The sequence below is a fragment of the Emydura macquarii genome, unplaced genomic scaffold (genome assembly GCF_026122565.2).
Source record: "Emydura macquarii macquarii isolate MOO-44397 ecotype Brisbane River unplaced genomic scaffold, CSIRO-AGI_Emac_v2 contig_1230, whole genome shotgun sequence".
Lineage (NCBI taxonomy): Eukaryota > Metazoa > Chordata > Testudines > Chelidae > Emydura > Emydura macquarii.
Window position 1 is genome coordinate 7,479,153 of NW_027131367.1, and position 27,209 is coordinate 7,506,361.

Consider the following 27,209-nt stretch of genomic DNA (forward strand, 5'->3'; position numbering starts at 1 on the left):
TAGGCATGGTCCACACTATCGAGTTAGGTCGATGCACGGCAGCTTATGTCGACCTAACCATGTAAGTGTTCACACTAAAATTTCACTCCCACTGTCGTAACTTGCCCACTACACCGACTTAATAACTCCACCTCCATGAGCGGAGTAAAGTCAATGTCAACATAGTTCAGTTGACACCGTGTCAGTGTAGACACGGTGTTGCGTACATTGACTGTTGCTGGCTCTCGGAAGGCGTCCCACAATGCCCCATCCTGACAGTTCAATCAGTGCAAGTGATCCTGGTGAGGACATGCTCTGCTGACACAAGGAGTAACGTGTAGACATGCACGAGCAATTACTGCAGCAACTATATGTTGACATAAATTGGTCGACTTCATTTTGTAGTGTAGACATTCCCTTAGTTTGTGCCTTTACATTTCTTTTCTTGTGTCACAGGGTTACTGGCCTCTTTAAGAGGGAGCAGCTGCCTCTCAGCTGGGCTTAAGAGAGGGCACATGGGCCCTAGGGAGAGAGACAGGAAGGGGCAGGGGATTGCTGCTTGAGAATAGACTGAGGATATGTCTGCATTTTGAGCTGGAGATATGATTTCCAGCTTGAGGAGACATACACATGCTAGCTCCGACTGAGGAAGTGTGCTAAAATAGAGTGTAGCCATGGGATTGAAGAGTTGCTGCCTTGTAAGCTTGTTTACTTTGGGGTTTTGAGAAGCATTATTTTTGCTACAAGGGATCGGTGGATTGTGGCACTTTATATGGGAAAAAAGGGTTTGAATATGCTGCCGAGAGAGATACTATTCCTTTGCATGGGTGGCTGAAGGGGAAACTGAGGAGGGTTGTAGCTGTGCATCACCATGCTTGTCCGCAGGAGGGCATCAGTGTCAGAACTTCCCTGTACCCACCTGTAATTTTTATAATTGGTTGTTTGGGTTGAAAATATGGACATCTTGAAACGGTGATATCATTGTTTTTAGTTAAAAACATAGTCCCCTGTGGGACTATATGGAACACTGCAGTATTTATAAGGGACAGAGAAGATCCGTTTCTTTGACTTACTGGAGGGCAGATAAGTGTGAACTAAAACCCTGGATCCATACGCCCTCAAATGTCATCCATGTTCAGGATTTAAATCCAAATGTGTCTTGAGCCCACAGTACATCAGGGTTACATTTGAACATATTTTGATCTGTGCTGTTAGGTCAGCTGATTACAATATGCCCACCCATCATTCTAGTTAAAGTTGAAGGTGCTCAGAAACTGGCAGGACCCAAGAGAGATGTGAATCTTGATTAAATATACAGCGCATACATTTGTGTAAGACACTGTACACCATTTGTTATTGTCATTAGCAAAGATGATGGAAAATTACAGGATCAAAAGTTGTTGGGGTCTTTCTGACACTTTAGCTGTGTTCTCTCAAAATCTAAGCTTGAATTTAAAATAAAAAGACTGTAGGCCGAGCTTTCACCATGTGAATGGAGGTGTAGCTTCCTTGAGAATGCAGTTCTGCAGAAAAGGATCTCTAGCCAAACAATAGCAGCAGCAAAGATGTGAATTCCCTGTCCACCCAAACAAATATTTTCTTTTAAGAAAGGAGGAAGTTAATGTCACAATGACTTTATATTTATTGCCTTTCAGCACAGTTTACAAATCCTAAACTGACTGTCAAGTCCCCAAGGAACATTACAGAAGGAGACAGAATTGACATTGAGTGCACAACGGTTCTAGCACGGGAATATGATATTGAAATCCTCATCCAGAAAGACAAAAGGATACTGAGCAGTGCACGCAGTCAGAAGTCTGTGACCTACTCTGCAATAGCCACAGCAGAGAACAATGGCACTTACACGTGCAAAGTGGAACTGGGGAGTGTGTCCAAAACCAGCAGCATGGACATTGTTGTGGCAGGTAGGAGAACTGTTAATTCTACATCTCATTTAGCTCAGGAGGGTGACACTCGCATGTGTATGTCCTGGAAGAGTTCCTGAATTCTAATCCTGGCTGACACTCAGGCTCAGATGCTCAAAGGTATTTAGGTGTCTAACTCCCACTGATTTGAATGGGAGATAGGCACCTACATAACTTTGAGCATCTGGGTCTGATCTTGGCTTGTCCTTCAGCAAACATCCCATTTGTATCCTTACAAGTTAACATAGGATTGTGGGGGTAAAGGGTGAATTTTTTTTATCTTGATTATAAAATGGTTCGATCTGATCCGCAATGGCAGGAACAGCCAATGTTAGAGAAGGGCCATGATAAATCCACCAAGTTTTGAACATAGTCCATTCTGTGTTCTATATAGACCCTTAACCTCTCTGTCCTTCAGTTTTCTCCAGTGGTAGAATGAGGATGATGATGTGAGGATTAATTAATACAGTAAATGTACAGGAAACGTAAAATGCTATCCCAGTAGAAGAGGCTGATAAATCCATGGCCACTGGGCATTTCATGGTTATTAAACAGCATGCCATGGCCATTTGGAGTGTCACAGTGACAATGGGGTTAAACATATCCATCTGCTCCAAAAGCACAGTCATCTATAACTTAAGTTAATGGAGAATCTTCTTTAACTGCTTGCAGTGTAAAGTCTATGACTTGCAGTTGAGCGATTCTGATTTAGTCCAGTAGAGGGTAGTGGTGCCCCACACAAGCTGGATCATTGCATGAGTTACTGTTTTTCATATGATGTTATAATGAATGAGGATTCCCTAGTATTTTAATAATGTAATGTGCAGACTATCTATGCAGCTGCATGGCCAACATCATGCAGAGATTGGTTGAATATCTGTTTTTTTCTAGTCTAATCGGTTTAATCTAGGCTCTTATTTTTCACTCTTTGCTCTGTTCTTTTTAAATAATTATCCTTCTGACTTACGACAAGGACAGGTGAACCCTTTTGAATAAAGTCAGAACCAATCCGGACCTTTACCCAGAACTCAAAATGAACTATTTTCATGGAGGATCAGAAAAAGCTTTTGGTCATTTTAGTATTGTCCATTTTCATTTGCACTTCTTGTCTCTAGTTACGTCTGCAAACAAAAGTGCTAAAATACCACAAGAGAGGCTGTTTTTTGCCAATTTCCAGTCTGGCAGGGACACCCAAGAAATCTGACAAAACAATCTGTTCTTGCGATACTTCCAACCTAAATTCTATGCTGAAGATGAATCTACCCATGCTAATTCCTGGATTCCACGTGCTGCTGACATCTTCTGATATGTCTGGAGGGCCCTCAGCTCCTACCGAAGTCAACAGGGGCTCTGGGTGTGCATAATCTTACAGGAAAGGAGTGGATTCTAATTTTGCATGCTGAAAAGTCTTTGGTTACGGTTCCAAACTCTTTAGGTAACAGTCATGGCCTAGTTTGAAGGAATTGTGCTCTGGAAGATGAAGAGCTTCAGCAATTTGAAAATGAAAACCTGGGTAAACTCATCCCCAAACAAAATAAAGAATTAGCCTCAAAGTGCTCTCCTGTAACAATATCCAAATTTCTGCAAACTCATTTGTGAATGAGCTTTGGCTAACTAGTGGGGGGAATATTTCATGTACATTCTTAAATGTGTTTGTGTGTCCCTGTCGCCCCATGCTGAAGGGACATCAGACCTGCTCAAGGCTTTTATGATTGTGTTTCTCTTTAGTGGCCAGAGAGCCACAGAGAATATAAACAGCAGTGTTACCACAGCTCATGGAGATACACCTTTAACTTGAGTAGTTTTTGTCTGTGTTTTTGGAGCTGAAGATCCTGTGTTCTACCCCCCGCCCCGCTACATATGTGTGATTCATTTAGCAGCTGTTGTGTCCATTGCTTTTGGTCAGAGATTTGTTGTGCATTTTAACAGTGTACTGTCATCTTAAGGCCAGAGGAGGTAATTACTCTGTTCCGTATGTCCAGGGAAGCAACTGCAGTCTTAGAGAGAGAGGAAGATGGTTCCAAGGAGCAGTTAGTGTCTGAGTGGGAAAGTTTAGGGCCATCCCAAACCATCATTCTTCTAAGAATCTGGGACCAGGAGCCTTGTAGAGTGGAAGAGGCAAGGTTCCCCTTTCTCCTAACCAGCAGAGACTGGTATTTGGGGTTATTAGACTTACCTGGGGAAGATCAAGAGCCTGACTAGTGCCTGGCGGGTGACTCAAAAGGAGGCTCCAATGCCAGTCAAGGGGGAAGGTGGCTGAAGGAGGAGATGGTGAGGGGGAAGAGCTCAGCCGGCTGGACTCAGCGCCAGCCAGGAAGGAGGGCTGTGAAACTGCTGAACCTAAGGGGAAAGTTCGCAGGCTATGGAGGCCAGGACTGGAACTCAGATCTAGGAAGGGCTGTGAGACTCTAAACTTGAGAGGGGAACAGAAAAGGGCCTTTTTGGGAGCTGAATTATATTGAATAAAGCAGTGGTTCCCAACCTTTTCGAGTGAAAGCGCCACTAGTTAACACTAGGTAAAACATGTGCCCTCCCCCCCTCCCCCCCCTGGGACTGGCCCCCTCACCAGCCATAAACGCATATAACCCCTATAAGCATATATAATGATGATAATAATAACAATGCTAAATTACATAAGTAATAATAAATTACTTTTACCTGAGTAAGACGCTAAGCCTTCCCAGGCGCAGCCGTCATCACATGCCCCCTATGGCCCCACCTCTCCTGTCCCTAATGGACTGAGGGTAATGGAGGCAGGCCCTGGCGGGTTGGCCAAGGCTGCTCCAGACCCCCACTAGTGGGGGCTGCTCTTCTCCTGCCAGGCACCTGGCCGGTGCAGGGCTGGAGGGGGTTGCTCCTCCACTGCAGTCAAAATGGAGCTCAGGGCTGCCGCTTCCTTGGGGGAGGCTGTTTGTTTGCTCCCGCTGGCTCAGGGGGGCTGCACCTGGCCAGTGTGGTGCTCAGGAGGCTAAATGACCCCAATATTACTGAAGCTTCACGAACCCACTGTGATCTTTGGTGCCTCCCCGCCCAAAAGGGTTCCCGCACTCCAGGTTGGAACTGTTGGAATAAAGTAAGCTGCAGGAGAAGAGAAATATTATTTCAAAGACCTTGACTATGACTGGATTATTCTGGGAATTCTGGGAAACTGAGGCAGGGCACCTGCTGGGTCACCCCAGGGGTGCCCTGGGATGGCAGTAGTCTGTTTCTTTACCTAGCTGGTAGATAAAAAGAGTTAAAACACAAACAATTACTCATTTCATTGTGCCCTTCCCCCTGGATCGTTTGGGAAGTGCAGCTGCTTTACCCTTACACAAACCTGGATTAATCATATCCATTGTCTATATTTTTTGCAGAGCTGTTTGCCAAGCCAATACTGACTTCTTCTTCGACTGACCTAGATGAAAATGAGCAGTTAAACCTGTGGTGCCATATTAATGGCTCCCCTAAAGCAAACTTCTCTATCATAAAGAGACCCCCGGAAAATGGCACCTTGTTGGAAACTTCTAGCAACTTCACTATTAAAGCCCAGGTGAATGACAGCGGATCCTATGTTTGTAGGGCTGAGATAAAAGGAATCACCAAGGAGAGTAACCCTGTACAGATAACTGTTTATGGTGAGTTAATAAGCAGATTTAAGGACCCAATCCTGCAAAACACTTGAGCACATCAGTAGCATAGTCAGGCTGCAACCCTAGAGTTAACATGGTGGTCTTGACTGTTTGCAAAGAGCAAATAACTTTCTGTGTGACTTTCTTGTACTCTCTAGACATACAGAACTAGACATACAGAACTTGTACTGATGTAAACCAGTTAGCTTTTTCCAGGGCTAGCCCTAAGTGAAGAAGGAAATTAGTATGTCTTCCCATCTCCATGCCCAGTCACTCCCTTCAAAGGTTTGCTGCATCCCTCACCCAGTGACCTTTCCCTCTAACCTACTTTGTTTCTCAATATCTGGACATACTCTGCGCACCTTTTCAGTCACCAATTTTTAGCTGAAACTCCATCAGCTTCTGCCTTGGTTTATCTCCCCTCTGCCCCACCCCTTTCCTAGCAGTCTTCCCAGCTCTCAGTTGGAGGCAGAGGTTCTCTTGATCATGGATGATTGCAGTGTATGGAAACCAAGTTGTATGGCTGCACAGATGTATTGTCAACAATGTGGGTGCTTCCTTTACAACTTGAAACAAAAGTATAAGCAATCGGTGAATGCTAAATAAATAGCATATGTTTTATATATCATGTATAAACTAATATGGCAGTCTTTAGTTAATTACTGGTACTAGACTTACCCTTGATACAACTACTTCAATAACATTTTCCACCCCTTTTAGCTCCAGTCTCCCAGCCAGTTCTGTCTGTTGCCAACTCATTCACTGAGATGGTGTTAGGAGAAACCCTACTCCTACGCTGCCAATCCATGTCTGGAACTCCACCTATAAACTATACGCTCTTCAGAGGAAACAGACTTATTCACACCATCACAGTATTTAATAATACATATGCTGAATTCAAGGACGTACAAACTAAATTAGATGGTCTCAGAGAATACAGATGTGAAGCTAGCAACCGTCACGCCTATAAAAAGAAAAGTAGCTACAGGATGAACATCACGGTGATAGGTAAGTCCAACTAACTCTTCAACTGCTGCTGTTGAGGAAATTAGATAAGTGAGAATTTTAATTTTGAAAATGTCTCTAGTAATATGTGGTGGGACTGAGCAGATTGGACTGGAGTTTGTATTAAACCCTTTTTCAGACAAATTATAAAATACTTGAGGATCTGTACCTCTGACTACTTTGTTGTGGTCTATAATGCAAAAATCCTACTAGTAAATTTAGATTTAGATCAGATCAACCACATCAATTTTATTTTAATGAAAAAATACACTCCACATATTAGCTGTGACTTTTTTAAATCTCCTTAATGAATTCAGGCTTACTACAAAAACAAAATGATTTATTCTTAAATCTTTGAAACTGTAAATATGGCTCCAGTTCTGTATTTCTTACTCATTGGAATGTTCCACTGAAGTTAATGAATAAAAGTTGCAAGATCAGATTCAACTTTTGTCCTTTCTTAGGCAGTGGGGATTTAAATATATTTTTACATATACACAACTGTTCTCATGATGGTTAGTGCATGTTAGCTCCAGTGTCCTAGTGAAATTCCTGTGTAATTGTGACATTCCCCAGGGTACAATCTGGACAGTTCAACAGCTGTGTCCTCTCAACCCTCCAACCTGGGATGCCTTTCACACTGCTTTGTGGTGAGCACAACCACTCCTGGCCTGTACATATACAGCCTCTAGCATGAAAATCACTCCCAGCGGAATGATATGAGTGCTTCTAGCCAGCCACTCCTGAATTATGTTGTAGAGTGACACTAGCAGTTCCCAGTCCCAGACTTGTCCTCCAGAAATGAGCATCTTGTGCTGCCCAGCTCTTTCCGTCTGTGCAGTACAAGCTCATAGAAAGTCCAGCATCTCGTTGCTAGAAAATGATATGCACAAGCCCTGTTATCTCAGATGGAGGTTTCAAATACTTCAAAAACACACTGGTTTAGATAAAACAAAATAAATTTATTAACTACAGAAAGATAGATTTTAAGTGATTACAAGTAATGAGGCATAAAAGTCAGAACTGGTTACAAAGAAATAAAAGGTAAAACACAAGCTAACACCTAACTTGACAAGCTAAATGAATTCAAAGCAGAGCGTTTTCCTCACCACATCCTTTTACTGGCAAACTCCTTCAGTCAGGATCATTCTCCTAGTTCACTGATGCTTCCTTTGTCTTTCAAACATTGTTGATACCTTGTGTAGAGATGATGGGAGAGAGGTGATTGTGTTCTCTGTTCCCTCTTCTTAAAGCATTTCTCTTCTTTGAAAATCACCTCCAGCTGGGGTTCAGGCGACAACAAGTCTGTTTTGGATGGGAAGCCACAGCTGTTTATTTGCCAATATGTAAATTTCTTGCTTACATTCTTCTTCCTGCCAAAGAGTGGCCGCTTAAGCAGGCGATAGTCTATTTGATTTTGCTGACACCTGGCTGAGGTGCTGACTAGCCTTTTATCTCTGAGGAACTGGTTTGGGCTGCTTACCCAGAATTTGAATATTCCTTAGTAAAATCATACAGTAGAATCTTAGCACTTTACATTCAATGTTGTCACACATATTTTACCAGGGAAATAATGATCAGTGAATTATGAGTTTTCAAATGATACCTCACAAGGCATACTTTGTACAAAATTATCATAGTTTTGTAAAAGTGAGGAACATAAAGGTACAGTCTGTCACAGTAATACATTTAGATCTGCTCTTTTAATAGTTTAATAATTCCACCACACATAGCTGCTTTTAGTCCTGATTTTCAGAGCTGCTGAGCATCTACAAGTCCAGTAGAATTTTAATAGGAGCTGCAAGTGCTAAGTCATTCTGTAGACCAGGTCTATTATCATTGTTTATTATGTCATATTATCAACTAGGGATTATTGTGCTTGGCACTGTACTAACATACACTCTGATCCTACAAACACTTATGCATGTGTTTAAAGTTAAGCATGTGAGTGGTCCCAGTGACTTCATGTGCTTAAAGTTAATCACCTTAACAATCTTTGCAGTACTGGGACCACAGAGACAGAAATGGTCCCTGCCTTGAAGAGCTTGCAATAAGAAGGCAAGCAAAATATGAGGTATGCAGGAAAGGGAGACAATCAACTGTATATAATCTTGTTAAAGGGGGAGCTGGTAGCAACTCCTATAATTAGGTTGCCTAACACTTACCATTGTAAAGGATTCTGGCAACTTTTTGAGAATCATTCAGAATCTATCACTCCTTGCTTTGATATTTAGTAGGGAGAATGCCCCTGGGCTAAAGAAGTGCCTTTCCATTGTCCTGTGAAATTTTGCTCACTTTTGAAGAGATACAAACTGTTTAAAAAAAAAAAACACGATTTTCCTCCTCTCACTAGTTTCTCAGGAAAACGTTAACAGCCTGTCAACCTAATAACAGAAGACGGGAGCGTTCTAAAGTGCTGGGATTACATGGCTGCCAGAGCAGCAGCAGAAATTGTATTGGGAATGCCCAGGAACTGCCAAAGCAGCTGTGGCAGGGGTAAGCAGAAGAGAGCAGGGCTAGGGTTTTCTCCTCCTGGGCCTGGCACATTGCCCCAGCTGCCCACTTCCACCTCCCATCCCCAGGAGCACCACTTGGTGCTGGAGCTCCCCACAATTCCCAAGGTGAGGGGGAGGAGAAGTAGGACCACAGACCCACCACATGGCCCCAGTAGTCATTCCCCTTTTGTGGGCTCAGAAGGGGGATAGGCACTCCCCCAGAGATAGGGGAAGAGAAAGAGACAGGATGGGCTTGGCTGACTCTCCATCACAGCCTAGCACCAGGACTGGTCATCCATCCTGTCCCTCACAAATAGAAGCAGCCTTCTTCAGCTGCCAGCTAACATAGGTAGCTAAAGTGGCAGCAGTCTGTACGGCAGTGCTGAAGGTTCAGCATGCAAACCTGGTTGATGATGCATGATGGTGAAGCTGTTCTAGCTGCACATGATAGAATTTGTTATTATCTTTTTCCTTTAAGGAAAACCTAGGAGAGAACTTTTCCCCCCCTCCATGTTTTGTTAAAAGAACATTATTAAGTTTGCAAAGTCAAACACTCAAAAGTTAGGACATGCCAGAATTAAGGTTGCCTGGATAACCTTAATTCATTTCCCTTGTGCATATGTATTATGATACTGTCTTTAATTACATGATTCTATGCTACTTTTTTCTACAAAAGCCCCGCCTCACTCAGTGGGCCTGTTCTGGAAAATAATTAGAGCTGTGTAATGAATGAGACAGTTATTCTCATTTGTTGCAGAAGTTGGAAAGTGTGTAGTGAATGAGGCAGGGAACTGCGGAAAGAAGAGGGTGCACTCAGATACTAAATGAAGAAATTTAATCATTCTGTATTAAGTGCAGGGTTTGTATGGTGTGCATTAAATAAGGCATGGGGTCCCATGTTCAAAGATATATTGAATAGGTAGCCATTCAGTGAGTATTATCCATCTTGTGGACTGAATTAAGCAGGGATGCTGTGGAATAAATATAATGTGTTCATGTTATTAAAGACTGTATCTTAATGCATGTGCAAAAAGGCTCCAAATTAAGGTTCCGCTGGAAACTTGAATTGTGGCATTTCCTAACTTTTGACTACGTGATCCTTTTGACTTTGGCAATCTTCATGTTCTTTTTATATAGGGAGTTTTTGTATGTACAACATATATACATTCTTCTTTATGTAGGTATATCAAAAAGTATCAATATGTATGACCTGCCTCTCAGGTGAACTTTTAGAGCACTGGCATATCTAATAAAACATCAAATCTAAACACTGTGTTTTGACTACATATAACACATTACAATCATTAAAATATAAAGTAACTGATCTCTTACTTCCTGTTTTTGTTTTTTATACACTATAAAATTAGAAATCTGGGCCAAATTCTTGGCTCATTCCTTCCACCAGGGGAGAAGTTGGTCCATTATCTGCCATTGTTCACTATTAATTGATTTGAAAAATCAGCTAAACATTATTTACAGATATTGTACCAGATTCTGAGCTGGTGTAAAATGGCACAACTCCACTGAAGCCATTGATCCTATGATGATTTACAGTAGCTGAGGATCTGGTGGATATTTCTAGAAATAATCTAAATTGTTTCCAATTTAGGGCCTGATTAAAAACCCATTGACGTTTATGGAACGATTCACATTGATTTTAATAGGCTTTGGATCAGTTTCCTAGGACTTCCTCTACTTTGTTTCTTTTGAGCACCCATGAGTATACCAGGGACTAGGCATTTTCGAGTTTATATATGTATATTTAATATATATATATATATGCAGAGACTGGCCAGGAGCATGGGAATAACACAAATGCCATGCATTGTCAATCTCTTTGGCATGAAGAAAAACTGGCACCAAACTAAGCATTTCTACAGTAGTATTTTATAACCTGCTGATATATATTTTCCTCATGTCTTCATCTGCAGCTCCCATTAGGAACGTAAGCCTTGGAAGTTTACCCTATGAGGAAGTGGAAGATGGTGGATATATTGCCTTTCTCTGCTCTATAGGCGAAGGATCTTTGCCAGTCAACTTCAGCATTTTTAAACAAAATGAGCAGATACCTTTATTTTCTGGAAGCAAAATGGAAACCAGTGTCATCTGGCAGAAGAAATCATTTAGCAAGCAGGACGCAGGGAAATATTTTTGTGAAGCCTCCAACCGAGCCAGCATAGCTGTGCGGAGCAACTTGCTGACTGTTAAAGGTAAGCCATGCTCCTGATTGCACACCCTGAGAGTACAGCAGGGGACGCTTATGCTGCTCTGAGTACTACCAGAATGGATCTATTTCAAATCTACTCTTACATGTAATGTTGGGTTTACCTAGAAACTTGGAATCTCTTACAGCTACTATAACTTTAAAATGACAGGAAAGGAGGCATCTTAATGTACTGGTCCTTTTACAATTTCTCCATTTCTGAGGGGAATTTCCTGCCTTACAGGTTGAATTCCATTGCAACACTCAGTGCCTGAAAAACACACCAAGCACTCTTTTCCTGTGGTATCAGGAGAATTATAAAGGACCACGACTGTAGGTTGGTTGGTCCTTATTGAGATCTCGCTGCTATATTGTAATTGCCACTTGGAACTGTGCATGTGCTGTTGGTGGAGGAGAGCGTGAAAGATTTGGGATGCAATCTAACCAAATGGTTCCATTGTGTTCTGGACTGAAAAACCCCAGGAAGATTTAGCACTTGGATCCAAGGAAAACCAACTTATGTAGCATGGACTCTGGCCTAATGCAAAAGCACTCCTCTCTAGAAAAATCACCAACAAGAGTGAATAGATCCAAAACTTAAAGAAGTTAAATTGACTGGCAGATAAAAAGCTCAGGAGAATAAGTTCTCCTTCTGCAGTCCATAATGGTTCTCACTTTCCTTCAATCTCCTAGCTATGTTCAAGCAGCAAAAAGGAGCTGTGTCCAGGGAATTTCTCTGCCTAGCTGTAGGTGAGGTGATAGGTTGGTGGTCTTGCCTACTTTCAGTGCTAGATTTCATAAAATACCTTCTAGTGTTGAACTGGACCAAGGGGATTTGTTATCCCCAGTGGCCATTTCTATCTAATTGCTGAGGAGTTAAACTTTTGTGACGCTTTTTTTGCATTTTCCATGGCTTCAGATCTGTGGCAGAGGTCAACAAGGGAGAGCCACTTACGACAGTGGGCTGTCTCTATGTCCTCAACCATAGTAGGAGAGGCTCAGAAGCCAATGGTTGGCGCTAAAAGCTTTCTGTGACTGGACTTAGGAATAGATCCATCAGTTAGGGAAGAGCCCAATAGTGAAGTCTGGATGATAACCTCTTTAAAGCTGTTCCAGAGCTGTCTGAATTCATCCTTCTGAGCACTAAATATTTCTAATAATGCAAACACCGCTTACAGTAAGGACTCAGGGGTTGTAAAAGCCAGTAGTGTCTTCGTACCACTGCATGTATCATCACATGTCTCTTCTCATTTCCAGTCATCCTGGCTTCATGGCAGAAAGGGTTTATTGCAGCAATTGTCTTGGCTGTAATTGCCACAGCAGCTTTTGGTTTCTGGTGGTACTCGCGTAAGAAGGAAAAGGGTAAAAATGAATCTTTTCTATTCTTTGGGTGCTGAATGAATAGAACAAATGGAGGGTTTGGCTGCAAGAACAAAGGACTGAAATGGGGTGTTAGGGAAAGTTGACAAATGTGGGGCCAAGAACAATGGTTACAAAATCACATTTTGGGAGGAGGGGAATTTTAAAGTATATTTTTAAGAAAGGAGAGGACTGAGATGACTTTCAAGATGGAGTGAGTCCTCATTCTAGGTCCCCGTGGAACAAAGATTATCAGGTGAGGTGGGCCTAAGATGCGATGGTGGGATCTCTAAAAAGTGTGTGTGTGTGTGTGTGTGTGTGTGAGAGAGAGAGAGAGCGAGCACAGATACCCATCATGACAAGGCTCCAGGAGCAAACAGCTAGGCCACCCATTAGGGGCTTTAAAAGTTAACAGGGCCAACTTAATAATTGACCTGCTTCATGAACAGTCCATGTAAAGAGACACAGGGTGGGAGAAAAATGATCCTAGTGGCTCAGACTGAGGTGTAAACATGATGCAGCATAATGAGCACCTACAAGTGATGGAGAGTCTTGGCAATGGTCCCTACTGAAGGGAAGGGGCTAGTAGAAAGTGGTGTTGTTAGATACAGGCCAAAGTCACATAATCTGGATGCAGATCTGGGGTTTTGGTTTGACCAATATAAAGCTATGAATTTCAGTTCTGAGTTCTAATTCTGAACTTCCCTTTACTTCCCCAAATTCAGGGCTATTCAGGCCCACCTCTAATCTTTACTGGGTCAAAAACTTGAGGTTCTTACTCAGCATTTATTCAGTTTTTACTCAAGCAGAATTCCTATTAAATTTGAGTTTTGACTGAGTAGTGACTTCAGGATCTGGACAATTATCATTAGGTTACTGTTTCACATTTTTTCTCTTTTAAAAAAAAAAAGAAAAAAGGAAGGACTGGTTTAAATCCATTCTGAAACAAAATACTTAGGAAAATTTGGGGTGTCTGAAACTTCCAGACATTTATATATTGGCCTGCGTGAGGTGTAGGGTTTTAGATCACAGCATCCCTGCATCAGATCCAGAGGACTGGATGACTAATGAGATTGGAAGTAGGATACAGAGTGCTAGATAACGTACTTAATTTTGGTTCAGGTCAGTATAGCTCTGCAACTAAAAGTTGTTAAGTTCTGAAAGCTTTTCAGTGGACTGGACATGAAATCATCACATTTAGTACCCTCGTTGACAGTTTCAGAAGAGAGGCCAAGAACTGAATGGGCCATGGATACTGAACTATCCCTTCATCTTTGGAAGTATCCCCACTAGATCAAGAGGGGAATGTGAGGCAGCCTGTATTGAAACAATCAATGCTGTATCTGTTCTGTGCTCATACTGGACCATGAAGTCCTCTAGTCCATCTGGCAACTTCCACATACACTAAATAAGATTACAAGCTTCACTCTGGCCACCAGGAATTATCCTAACTCAGTGATGGATGGGGCCCCATATGTCGCTTTCATTTTAATCTTGTATGCGTCTGTCTTTCTACTTGGGCAGTATATAACAGATGATCTCTTCTCTTTCCCTTTCAAGATAAACATCCTTCCATGGAGATGTCTGGGTAAGATGGCTTTCTTTTTGGAAATGGTAAAATGTTTCTGATTGAAATGCTGGAGGCTTATGCTTCACCATACATGTGTATCTTATTAGGTCTGACACCTGGAGACAATAGATGGTGATGGCTGCATGCTGCAGATCACCTTCTCAGAAACAACAACAGGATGAGGAAATCATCCAAAATGGAAAAGGGCCAACTACTAGAAATGGAGCATGTCAGGCCTAGGTTTGAATGCATTCAAATGTAGAATTAAAATCAATAGAAATACGGTAGAAGAACAATGAAAAAGGGAATCACTCTTGACACTGGGGTTTTCTTATGCTCTTATTGAGGTCAACAGCAAAACTTCCATTAATTTAAAAGGATAATAAAGGAGTGGTACCAACTTAAACAATTCTCACTTATTTGTATATTTTCACATTATTTTTCTTGACTTTCAAAGATGGTTCCTTAGTTATGTCTGTTTTTGTTCATTTTCTTTTTAGATCCATACCAGCCACTAATTCAAGTAATCAGAAACTGGCATCTGGACAGAACAATGATGGAGAATTCTATCCTGGTAGAATTTTTTTTATATACTTTCTGGTAGTATGTTGCTTTAATCAACAAACGTTCGTTTAAAATTTTGGCTTCATGTGGTCATGATATGTATTGGGGCCCAATTTTTAAATGATGGAATAATAGATGCACCCACAGAAAGCAACGTTTGTATTTGTAGGTCAGTTAATGAGAATGTGCAGTTATCCAGTCTATATATATTTTGTGGAATATACAATAGAACCTTATCTGAAAATGATGTGGATACAGTGGTTAGAAACGGTTTAATGGAATGAGCCTTAGTAATATAGTATTTAGGCGAGATGAGACATGGCTTAGGCTAGGGACAAGATCAGGTTTAGGCTAGTGTTGATTGTTGAGGCTCAATCAGACATAGAATTGTATTTATGTTGGTTAGAACTGCCATCTTGTAAGTTTGCATGAGATGACAAACTTTATAAGCTGCTCTGCCATCTTGGGTTGACTGTCCTGAGATTTTTTTGCTACAAGTGAACTGGAACATCTGGCCCTTTCTTATTTTGTATGGTGACTACAGCTGGGTAAACTATTTATTGTGAACAATTTAGTCTAATAACCTTTTTTGGCCAATTATGTGAGTAGGCTCTGAGTCTTATGAATTTTAACTTTTTTCAAATTATTGGAGAATAGTTTATGTGAATATCTCAGCTTATGAGCTGCTTACAAACTACTCACAGTGACTTACTATTCACTATATGTAACTTTAGTTTGTTCTGTGAGAGATGAAACCTAAGTCATGTGGTATTTCTTCTGCTCCGTGACTGTATGGCTCACAAAGCTTTTCAGAACTTTCAGGATGATCATACAGGCACTATGAATATTTACAGGATTCTCATGAGCCACTTTTTCCCTAAATATTTTTGCCAGATATCAGTTTATTAAACTTCCTGGCCTTCTATGCAAGATAGGCAAGATCCCCATTTTACAGATGGGTGAAACTGAGGTAAAGACAGATTTAAGTGTTCAACAGTGTAGCCAAGACTGCAGAAGGAGGTAACATCAGAGCAGAGACTTAGGAGTTTATAGTCCCAGCTCTGCACTCAGACCACTAAATAATAATAATTTGTATTTATACAGTGCCTTTCATTCCAGGTTCTCAAAACACTTTACAAAGGTGGAGAAGCAGTGTATTTTCCTTCTGTAGAAGGAAAAACTGAGATACAGACCTGCCCAAGGGGCAGTAGTACCCATGACTTCAAGCTTACAGTCCCTGCTTTCAACTATTAGATAGTCCTGCCTGTCCACTAGAAAACACCCTTCTCTTGTTCATCTTTTCCAAACTCTGGAAGACACCAGTCTTCAAGATATGTCACTAGTTTTTGGTTTTTTTTAAATACACTATCTCCAATATGTTTTTTGATATCAGCAGGCTATTTATCATCCTCAATCTGAGTCCAAACTCCACTGGTATTAGTGATCCAATGTGGGTAAACTCTCACCTTGTGGAAAGATCACTCAATGTGAACAAAGTTATTCCTTGGTTTCCTTTAGCTTTAAACTGATCCTCTTAAAAAGCCAAATTCTGTTCTCCTATGTTATGAATGGCTTGGACATGTACCCAAAGGCAGAATTTCCCCTAAATAATTAAATCATTACATATTGTGACAGCGGGAGGTTGCTGTTGGATTTTAATGAGAAAGGTGTGATTCATTCATTTAGTTATCATAAGATGCTTGTTGGCTCACCTTTCGCTTGCATATTTTGTTTTAGGATCAGGTTACATTGAAGATTGTGAAAATCATGTAAAAGCAATAGATGAAAATAAAGGTAATTGTCACACTAATTTTTAAATCATAACTTTTGTATCATTTTGGAATTAAAAGTGGTAGGGACATGTTGTCTGATTGTGAGAGCAGGGGACTGGCATTAGGCCTTCTAGGCTTCATTTGTTTTCTCCCACTTTGTTGTCATCTGATGCTGGAGGAAGTCACTTACCCTCTTTGTTTTTGTTTTTCCAGCCTGCAAAATGAGAGTAACAATGCCCATGTCCCAGGCACGTTCTAAGCCTAATGAGTTGCTTGCACAAGCGATCATCTGTTGAACTGTGGCATAGAAAAAGCAAAGTAGTAATATTATTACCTACAAATATATTTCAAACCACCAATATTATTTTTGAATCTTTTACAGAGAATCTTTCGCAGGCTTCCTTTACCTTCCGCTTATCTTTGCTTTCATCATTTCTCCAGATCTTGATATGTTCAGCATTATAAAATTGCTGTCAAACACGAAGAAAATGATCTTCCAGCTAATTGAGGCACCAAATGGGTTTTAAAAAAATATAATTATTACCTTAAAAAGGAGGTATAGGGTATTGCATTATCTACGTGCATAGTTGTATACAGATACACAGTATTTTTCAGGGCTGAGTGTTTAAAGAACTAGTTAAAGAGCAGTGCTTAAATATAAATATTCTGGTGATATTATGGCTGAAAACTCATAAATAGATACTACTGTGTCCCCCTGCTCCCATCTGTGCTTGCTGCATAGGCATGTGTGAGTGTTCAAAATGTGATTCCTGGTAGCTGGGCAAACTCATAACAAAAATGTCTTATGGCCTGTGTTAATCAGGAGGTCAGATTAGATGATCACGGTGATCCCTTCTCGCCTTAAATTCTATTAATCCTACAAAAAGAGAGTTCCTTGCTCTAAAGAGCTGGTAGCATAAATATCAGGCAAGAGACACCAGGTGGATACAATAATCAGACAACACTGGTCAGCATGAAAAGCAGCAATCTCAGCATACCAGCTGGCTAGCTGCTGTCAAGCTTTTCCTAGGCATTGTGGCAAAGGGGAGTCTTAAAAAGGGATTTAGAGGAGCATAACGAGGTGGCTTTGCCTACATTCTATCGGGAGCTACACCATGCCTGGGGGCAGCATGGGAGAAAGCGCAGAGGGACATATTTGAATATGTAACAAAGGGGCGTTGAAGGTGCAGATCAGAGGCAAGAGTTGCTGTCCCAGCAGGGTATGAGACGATAGGTAAAGTAGATAAAGGGCCTTAAAAATGAAGACAAGTAGCTTGTTTGATACTGTGGAGGAGGAGGAGTCAGTGGAGAGTACAAAGATTGAGGTGACAACCCAGGAAAATGATTGCAGTAGCATTTTGAATGTGTATAAAGAAGAGAAGCATGGTTGAAGGTGTTGAATGCAGGCCAAAGGGCATGGAGTATTGGTTCTGAGCTTTGGTTAGGAGAAGGTTATTAATGACTGAGAGCTGTTTTAGTGGAAGGCAAGGGGTGGAAGCCAGACTGGAGAGGGTTTAAGATGGAACTAGCAGAGAGGAACTCGAGACAGCAGTTGCTGATTGCAGATTCAATGAACTTAGAGATAAAGGGAGTGGTTGTTGGGGCAAATGGTGGGGTATTTTAAGATGCTAGTAACTAAAACACACTTGTACTGTGAGGGGAAGGAGACTGATGTGGGGGGATAAGAGTGGGGGCAAGAAATCAGAAGATGGGATGGAGACATTGAGGTAAGCAGAAAGGGTAAAGAAGTGCAGAGGAGATACTCCTGTGTGAGCGACAGGGTAAAAGGAGGAGAAAATAATGGGAGGGCGGGCAGGGTGGAGGAAGAGAGATGTAGTTGCAGCTGGAAAGGCACACGGGACTCTTAGAAAATCCCGTCCCCATTTGCATTTTGCTATTTTTCAAGACTGCAAATAAAAAACAAGAGTTTCAGGCCCCATCCAGACAGCGTCCAGTCCCCACGGTTTTAAAAAGCTCGCTGATGCTGAACTCCTGTCTCCATACTGGGCTGAACCCAGATCTGCCGTGAACAGGGCCCGATCCTGTGCCCATTAAAGTCATTGTGAGCTTGACTATTGACTTCAGTTGTGTCAGGATCAGGCTCACAGCAAGTATGGCACAGGGAGTGCTACAAAGAAACATCTTCTTGCTATTTTGGGGCAGGACCTGACCATGAGAATGCTGAGGTGGAATACACTGAAGTTGAAGTGTTAACGCCTGATCCTTACAGAGGTAACTAACCAGCTGATGTGAACAGTTTTGTATTGGGAGTAATTACGGACCTGCTGTTTCTGCCATTGATTTCACTGGGGGCAGGAGAAGGTCCTATTGTGTATGCATGGGAGTTCCCTGGTAATAGCTCTCAGTGATGCAGTGACTACTGTGACAGCAGCAGGACGGCTGTTACCAGAGCCAGCCAGTGCTTTCCCTGTCCTCCATGATTCTCTTGTGCACATGCCATGCCCTTTCACATAAAATCTTTGGATAGGCAGGGCTACCACCTGAAGCTGGGGTTCTAAGCAGAAAGCAGCCTGCTGTGGGTCTGCATTTTGTAGTCTCAAAACTCACCATGGGGCACTTAATTTTTTTTTTAACCTTCCTAAGTAGGTTCAGCCTCCACAGGCCACAGGACGAGGAAGGGCCTAGTAAGAGCTGACGGAGGGGAAGGAACTGCCCACCCTGTAGGGAACAGGAGTACAGAGGAGTGTCCCCACTTGCTATTGAACCAGCTGAGCGATCAAGGAGGCAGAGAGTCAGAGCTGGGATTAGTCCCTTATAGCTTGAGGAGAGCTGGGAGATTGGAGCATATCCTGGGGCCTGCAGGAAGACAGAGGCCTGGTCTACACCTAAAACTTATGTCGGCCTATCTCTGTAGATATAGCTTCTGCCTCTTAAAGGGATTTACTACAGGAATAGAAAAGTGTTGCTGTAGTAAGTGTCTACACTACAGCAGTGTAGCTGCAGCTGTGCTGCTGCAGCACATGTAGTGTAGCGTACCCAGAGAGAGCATGAGGAAATGAGAATGTTGGCTGCCATGGTAACAGCAGCCTCCTGCTGTCTGTGGTATTAATTTAGATGGAATATATGGGCTAAAGGTGTTAACATAACCCAGTCGCTGTCCAACATTAAACAGTGTTAAACCAGGTGCAGGGCTTGGTATACAGAGACCTCATTCACTTAACACCATGGCACAAACACCATTACAAATCCTTTTAATCTTGTATGAAGGATACAGAAAAGAAGGAAAAACAGTTAAAGCATTTGAAATGTAAAGTATTAAATAGGGTTTTCATTTGAACAACATGCTTTGCTCCCTTTCCATTAGCTGTACACCTTTCTTTTTCAGAAAGAAATCCCTGTTTTGATAGTTTCTTAAATGGTGATAAGAAGTTAGTTGAGATGGGCTGGAGATGTCATTGCTACTGTTGTTACAGTTCAATCTTAGAAAGAAAAAACCCCTTATTTGACAGTCTCCTAGATGGTAATAACTGTCATGCCAGGTGGTGGTGGGTGAGGTTCAACTGGAGCCGATAGGGGTGGCAATGTCCTCTGGATCCCTATCTCTCTGGCCTGTTCTGTTCAGGACACCTCTCAGGATCAGGATGATGAAGGCCTGGGATACCAGGTGTGAAGCAAAAAGGATTCTTTCCCCAAGAATCAGGCAGCACAAGATAATACTGAAGAGGTTTATTCACGGCACTGGGAAGACTGCCTTAAACATCTTCAAATTCATGGTGTTACAAAGATTACTTATATATGGTTTTTTATCACTTAAACAATTCATTTACATTTCTTCTATCTATTCACTTACAAATTCAGACACTGTTCCACCCAGAAAGAACAGGGGTGATAAATATAGATACCCTAATTACATCAAAGGATCTATGACTACATTTGGGTGGGAGCGGGGTCTGGGTGGAGAAGGAGGATCTTTTACAGATAGAAGGGTATGTGTTGGGGGAGGGGAGGGGTTGTAAAGAATGTGCTGTTCTCATTGTGAGACAGAATCACTGAGTGGGCATCTGGCCTTCCGAGTTATCAGGTATTTACATTTGCCATTGTCCTTGGGGCTCTGGTATGCCTGCCTGTTAACTACTGTGGGTTTCGGTTTAGCTGAAAACTGCTTCAGGCCTAACACAGGAAACAGTGGGGGTGGCAGCCTTGACGGTGAAACTCACTCTTGTAGCCTCTGTTTGTTTGTATTTCATCTGTTCTCCCTTTGTTCTTTCATATTTCCCTGCCAAATCTTCCTTTTAAGGACCCCCAAAAGGGAGTGTTAGATGGAAGAGCTCATCCCCTCATTATTTTGTCTACCAGTTTGACTTAATATCTGACATACCAATTTTGGCTCATTAACTTCCGGCTCCACATCTCCTGTTTTTAACCTGCATAATTTCAGCTCAGTCCATGAATTATATCAATAGGCCTTTTTTGTTTAGATTAACTCAATTCATCTGTCTCCCTTTTGCACCTTTTCCCATCCACATTTGTTGTTATAGGTTATTATAACATCTTATTAACTTTTACACACTACTTACAGTTGAGCTCACAAGTTGGGTCAATTTGTAGGCCCAATTGTTGCATGTTATAATAGTTCCATGGTACAGCACTTAACACAATGGAGCCCTGGTCCATAACTAGAGCTCCTAGCTAATACAAATAATAATGATAACTGTAGCCAGAACTCTTAGCCTGGAGCTACAGTGCATCTCCTCGTAGCCTCTGAGATAATTTGCCTGCTAAATCATATTTCCAGCAATGGCATGTAGAACTCAACCATTTTGCTTCACTCAAAGAATCATGGTATCCTCGGTCTCCTTGTGCAGAAAGTGGGCACGTTGTTCAGAACACATATAAAAGCCAAAGCAGTTAGGAATAAATAAAATTAATTGGGGATGTGATTCTAAGATTCTATGTTAAGCCATGTCCCAGCTCTCAGCTTGAAAAGCTGAATAGCCAAAGGAAGAAATTCACAGACTTGCTCTTTCCAGCTAGGAAAGGACACTTGTTTGTTTCTGTGCTGAATACATTCTTGTTTAGTTAGCAGTAGAAGTGGTTGTACAATGTACAGCCTCTGAGCTTGGCAGCAAAAGTCAGCTGGCTTCTCAGTTCTCTGATTGCAACATGCTGCTGTCATTCTCTCCTTGGGGTCCTCTGACTGCATTCTAAGCAGGTTACCTATTACTGTTGCTAAGTGGTGCACTTAGATTTTGGAGCCACTGTATTGTATTTTAGGGTATTACTAGTAGTTAGGTCTAGAGATACAAATGTTTCACACACCTCTAGTACATGTATGAGGGCGTAGAATGTTGCAAGAGGTACTTTCTATCAGATGAAATGTTAAACTAAGATCTTTGTTAGGTACAAGTTAGAGAACACCTAAAAGTGTAGGGATAACCTTTGCATCCCAGCCAGCATACTCCCTCTCTCAGAAATAGTCTTCTAACATCTCAGGCTGAGTGTAAGATCCAGCTTATACTACATAAACTGTCATCTTAACTAGACCTAGTTAAATTACAGTAGTGCAGTAACATTTTTAAAAGATGCTGTTTAAATGGGATTGGACCATGTTTTAACTGTGCGATACTGTTTCAAGTTACAGCCTTGGACCATAAAAATCTGTATCATGATTCAGGAGTATGATTAAAGCATGGTTTGGTCCTGTCTGTCCTGCAGTACTGCAGTACTGAATCGTACAACATACAATATTCTTAAAGCTTCTACTGTTGTAGCTTATGTAGTTAGACAAGACAGAAACTACTGCTTTGCACATAAGTGTTTTCTTTCTGTACATGGTCACTGCACTACCAGTACCTAATGTGTTACTGTTCCAAGCATTTTGAGATACTGCTAGAAAGGATGGTGTTACATGAAACCAAGCTGAAGTCTATGCAAAAGAGTAATTCTTTCAACTCTGCACTGCATGAAACAGGATAAGATTTAGTCCCAGGGAGAGAGGAGTAAAGCCATTTTTAAAATACCTTTTCAGTAACTACTCAGACCCATATAAATGCCTTTGGCCCCTGAACTCCCATCAGTGCTTTTATCATGTTGACATTGTACATATTCTGCTTCAAGACACAGTGTTCTTTCACGTCTCTCTATGTTACCATGACAATGACTAGTACTTCCGCTATGAGAGAATACTTCAAGATCCTCATACTTAGCTCAAGGCCTCAAATGTGAAGCAATAAAATTCCCTCTGGCTCTCTCTGTTTTCTGAACAAAGGCAAAATACACAACAACAAACCTAGGTCTACATTCTACTCTTGATGGATACACTCCTCACCCAGAAGGCAGCATTCAGAGCCAAGAGTGTTTGCAGTGGGCAGTCTCTTAAGGCAGGAGATTACATTTTACTTTCAATTTTATCAACAGCAGTTTGAGTTTAAAAAAACGAAACAAAAATGAAGGACCCGACCCTGCAAGATGGTGGATAGATTCTATTCCCATTGCCTTCAATGGGAGCTGAGGTATTCCACAACCTCTCAGGATCAGGCTCTAAATTTTTATATATAATTATACAAAGGTCTCTTCCTGCTGCTGCTGAAGTCAGCGTCAAAACTCCCAAGGGGAGCAGGATCAATAATTAATGCATAATAATAACCTTTGGGACAGTTTTGAGGATCAGAATTAATTAAACATTTTCCATTCCCACCCCCTCATCCAATTATAGAATGTCTGTCAGCAGTAAAGGGCTATTAACATTTGGTGGAAAGAGCAATTTTGCCCTTTTTTTCCTCAAACCAAATCTCTACCGACTGATCACTTTTCTAGGGTTGCTGAATATTCTTGACCACCTTATGGTGCCATTTCTACGCTAGATGTCCCTTTCACTGTTGCTCAAACAAAAGCTGCCCCAGCAATATTAAGGGTGGTAAATGTGCCAGAAGAAAAGCTAATGTAATTGTAGACAAGGCTTTCTGTGCCTCATTTTTCTCCATCTGTAAATTTGGGATAATTTGATACCCCCCCTTTGTGAGGAGTGATAAGTGTTAGGTATAGTGTTGTTTTTGGGGGATAGAGGTGTTTGCTGATTTGACATTTAAAGAGGTGCTGGTGATGGAGACTGATGTAATAAATCTTTAAGGAGAAACCATGCTTAACAAAAACATATTGCCTATCTTTTCTAAGTGAATTGTGTGACAATACTGTGCAATGAGTCAGAGCCTTTATTGTTAACACAAGGAAAACAAAGGCCAGAGCTAAAATATTGTCAGGAAATATCCCTAAAAGGGGAAGGGAGAAACTGCTAACTGAGATTCAGTAAGAATATGCCCCTCCTTTTACTTTTATAGCTGGTTAGTCATTTGCAGGGTGCAGCATTATAAGGTCATTTGGAACAAAATGCCATTATTTTTAAGTCCTTTTTGCCAGCACGTTTACTCAGGGCTAAGAAAAGTACAACTTATGAAAGGTTAACTAGATATATATTGGTTTTATGCTACTGCATGTATTAGGGTGACCAGATGTCCCAATTTTATAGGGACAATCCTAATATTGGGGACTTTTTTTTATATAGGCGCCTATTACCCTCTGTCCTGATTTTTCACATTTGCTATCTGGTCACCCTAGCATGCATATATATATGTGTGTGTGTATATATATGTGTGTGTGTGTATATATGTTTATAAAATACACCCAGTGGCAAAAATCAAAATAAATTGAACAGAATTGAAATAATCAAAACCATCTAAGCGCCTGATCCAGCTCCCATTGGTAATCATTTCATTGGGTCAATGAGAGTTGATCCAGGCTTGTAGTATACTAAATAAATGTGTTAATTCAGGACCTGAGCCATCCCCTGTTAAAATTGTGAAGACTCCTTTTGACTTCACTGGAAGTTGGATCAGCCACTTAAACAATAGACCAAAAGCATGTGAAATCCAGAGATTGTTGTAGCATGAAAGTTCATTACAAATCAGCTTTGTTGTGATTAAGTGCTTGCTGAAGTGCAGATCCTGCTGCCATTGAAATTAGTGGGAGTTTTGTAATTAACTTCAATAGCATTTAGCTCTCAATGTTTAAAGTGTGTTTAACAGAATTATTTAAAATTAATTCAAATGAAATCTTTCTGCGATTCCAGAAGAATGTGTTCCAGGGGTGTGTGAAATTCTATTTAACGATTCTATTTAACGATACACTATCCTGAGTCTTGGTTTGACTGCAGAACAAATATAGCCCGTCTATAGGTTTTAATTGTTTTAATGCTCTTGTAGCTAAATTACAGGACTGAGAGTCCAGAGACCCAAGTTCCTTTTCCATCTGTGCAACAATATTCCCGCATGATCTTTAGGAAGTCATTTAACCTCTCACTTAGGTGAAAAGGTTAAGAGAAATTGGAGATAACAGACCTCAGAAGTGACGAGTCCCTTAATTAATGTTTTTAAAATGTATTGGTCCTTGGATAGGCCCAGTTTGCATTGGCCATTAGGCAGAGTTAGGAGCTGTTGAAATTCACTTGAGACATAGTTCATTTAAATTGGCTTCCACTATGGTTTGGCTGATGAGTGCGGACACAGCCAAATCATGTTTACAAACCTACTTCTAGGTTCTTTTGTCCCATCCACAGGGATTGGCCAGACTATGATTAAAGTGAATTGATGTGCAACTGTTTGAAACATTGTTCAGCTAGTTTGTGATTCAGAGTGTATAAGGACTTTACCAAGGGAGTCTGCCACAGCGGCTTTGTTTAATATTGAAAAGTAAAGTATTGCTTACGTTTGGGTCTGTTTAGTGTCAAAGGGGAAGGAGGTATCTTCTGAGATTTCTACTATTTTGAGCTAATGTCTCACAAGACCACAGTGCTGTCACGCCTGGACCCATCCCTGAGACAGCCTTTAATAATAATATCTAGCTCTTATATGGTGCTTTTCAGTAGTAGATCTCAAAGTTTTTTACAAAGCAGATCACTGTCATTTATCCAAATTTTACAGCGGGGGAAACTGAGGCACAGAGACATGACCAGCCTAGAATCACCCAGCAGGCCAATGGCAGAGCTGGGAATAGAACCAGATCTCCTGAGTTCGAGTCCAGTGCTTTATCCACGAGGCTGCACTGCATCTCACCCAAGCCCAGTATCCCAAAGTACACCTAATTCAGTTCTGGCTCCAAAAGCCACTTTCTTAAACCCATTCCTTGTTAAAAGCTTGAATTATCAGTATGCTGCAATTTGGCTTGATGTAAACCATGTTTTATAAACCTGTTTCCTAACAAAATAACTCAGGCCTGTTCTACACCTAATACTTAGGTTCAACCTAGCTATATTGCTCAGGGATGTGAAAAATGTTATGCTCTGTGCAACATAGTTAGGTCAACCAAACCCGCACTGCAGTCACAGGTCGGCCAATGGAAGATTTCTTCCATCAACCTAGCTACCGCCTCTCAGAGAGATGGATTAATTACAGCAATGGAAAAACCTTCAGTCAATGTAGGAAGCATCAACACAACAGCAGCACATCTGCTGTGCCACTGTAATGTAGACATGCCTTCAGACAGGGAAGATTAAGAGACTTCAGGGGAGAGGAAGGTAAGAAAGAAAGTTAAGAAAGACCTTGGGTGCAACCCTGCCATCCTTGAGCAGCCAAAACTCCCATTGACTTCAGAAAAATCTACCTGTGCACATGAGATTTGCATGGCTGGCCCTTCAAGAAGCCCTCATAAAGCTAAAGCCTTTGTCCATATTAGGGGCAGAACCATGCTAAGAAGTATTTAAAATATAGTTGTTGCTAGCAGGGTTTTAACACAGTTCCCCTGACTGCTGTTACCCAGCGATTTTTTCTTGAGAACCATTTTAGATTTACATGGTAGCAACAGCTGTGTAGCTATCGTAGCTAATGAAGATGTTGGGAACCTGAGTTCTGCTGGCAGCTGGCTCAGCCCTACCTCACCTCTGCCAGAGGAGCACCTATGTTTGACAGTGCTCCATAAAAAAGGATTTCAAACAAGCATCAGACAGGAAAAGGCTTTCTATTCCGGTGTTTTGGATAGGACCCCCAGAATAAAAGCTCCCTGCAAGATTTACCATACTAGATAAAAACTGGAACCTCAGAGCCAGGAGGAAAACTTTACTGAGGATTATTCTGCAGCTCCAGCTGTATGGCACTTGTGTGGTTAAGGCAAGCCATAGCATTTTGGAGAAGTAAACCCAGTAATGTTATCCTTTTGAGGCTTCAATCTGTCTGTTCTTCCCTCCATCTCTCCTACTCATCCATACCCTCTCAGCCTTCCCTTCCACCCTGTCCTCAACTAATGCACTTGCAGTGCAGACTCTACACTCCCATGGTAAATTTGGAACTGTCCTGCACATTTACACTCCACCACCATGAACTGGGAGATCCCCTTTTGCAAAGATTGTGTTGATCCTAAATGTTGTAGTACTGAGTGTGAGAAAGTTCCCTTGAGCCTTTTTACAAAACTAAAGCAGCTCCATGAAAGGAAGATTTAACTAGGAGGAGCAAAGAATGTGTGAGTAGTTTTCAGAATTGCAGACCTCATTTTGTGAACCCTTATGTCATTTAAAGCAGCTTGTCCAGTTTGTATTAAACTATCAAGGAAAATCTCTACCCCAGCGTAAGATGTTCCATGTAAAAATTGAGGATCAGCTTAATGTGTGGGAAGCTTGTGTGTGTGTGTGTGTGTGAGAGAGAGAATCAAATTTATAATGGGAGCCTAATTTCATTGTTAACTATAGAGAGTACATCTCTCTATAACAGACACGGGGATG

At 41.4% G+C, this 27,209-nt stretch overlaps 1 protein-coding gene across 6 annotated transcripts in view; it reads left to right on the top strand.

Annotated features, from left to right (window-relative positions):
* PECAM1 (platelet and endothelial cell adhesion molecule 1) overlaps window positions 1-27,209 on the top strand; it is a 54,154-nt gene that overhangs the window by 10,331 nt on the left and 16,614 nt on the right. For 3 of the 6 annotated variants that reach the window (XM_067547350.1, XM_067547352.1, XM_067547351.1), the window contains 9 exons: window positions 1,635-1,904; window positions 5,261-5,521; window positions 6,236-6,523; window positions 10,947-11,225; window positions 12,476-12,580; window positions 14,138-14,165; window positions 14,648-14,721; window positions 16,449-16,505; window positions 18,647-18,715. In XM_067547350.1, coding sequence (XP_067403451.1) covers window positions 1,635-1,904; window positions 5,261-5,521; window positions 6,236-6,523; window positions 10,947-11,225; window positions 12,476-12,580; window positions 14,138-14,165; window positions 14,648-14,721; window positions 16,449-16,505; window positions 18,647-18,715 — 1,431 coding nt within the window. Of the gene's footprint in view, window positions 1-1,634; window positions 1,905-5,260; window positions 5,522-6,235; window positions 6,524-10,946; window positions 11,226-12,475; window positions 12,581-14,137; window positions 14,166-14,647; window positions 14,722-16,448; window positions 16,506-16,696; window positions 16,802-18,646; window positions 18,716-27,209 lie in introns of all 6 variants that reach the window. The other 3 variants (XM_067547353.1, XM_067547355.1, XM_067547354.1) reach the window with 2 other exon arrangements.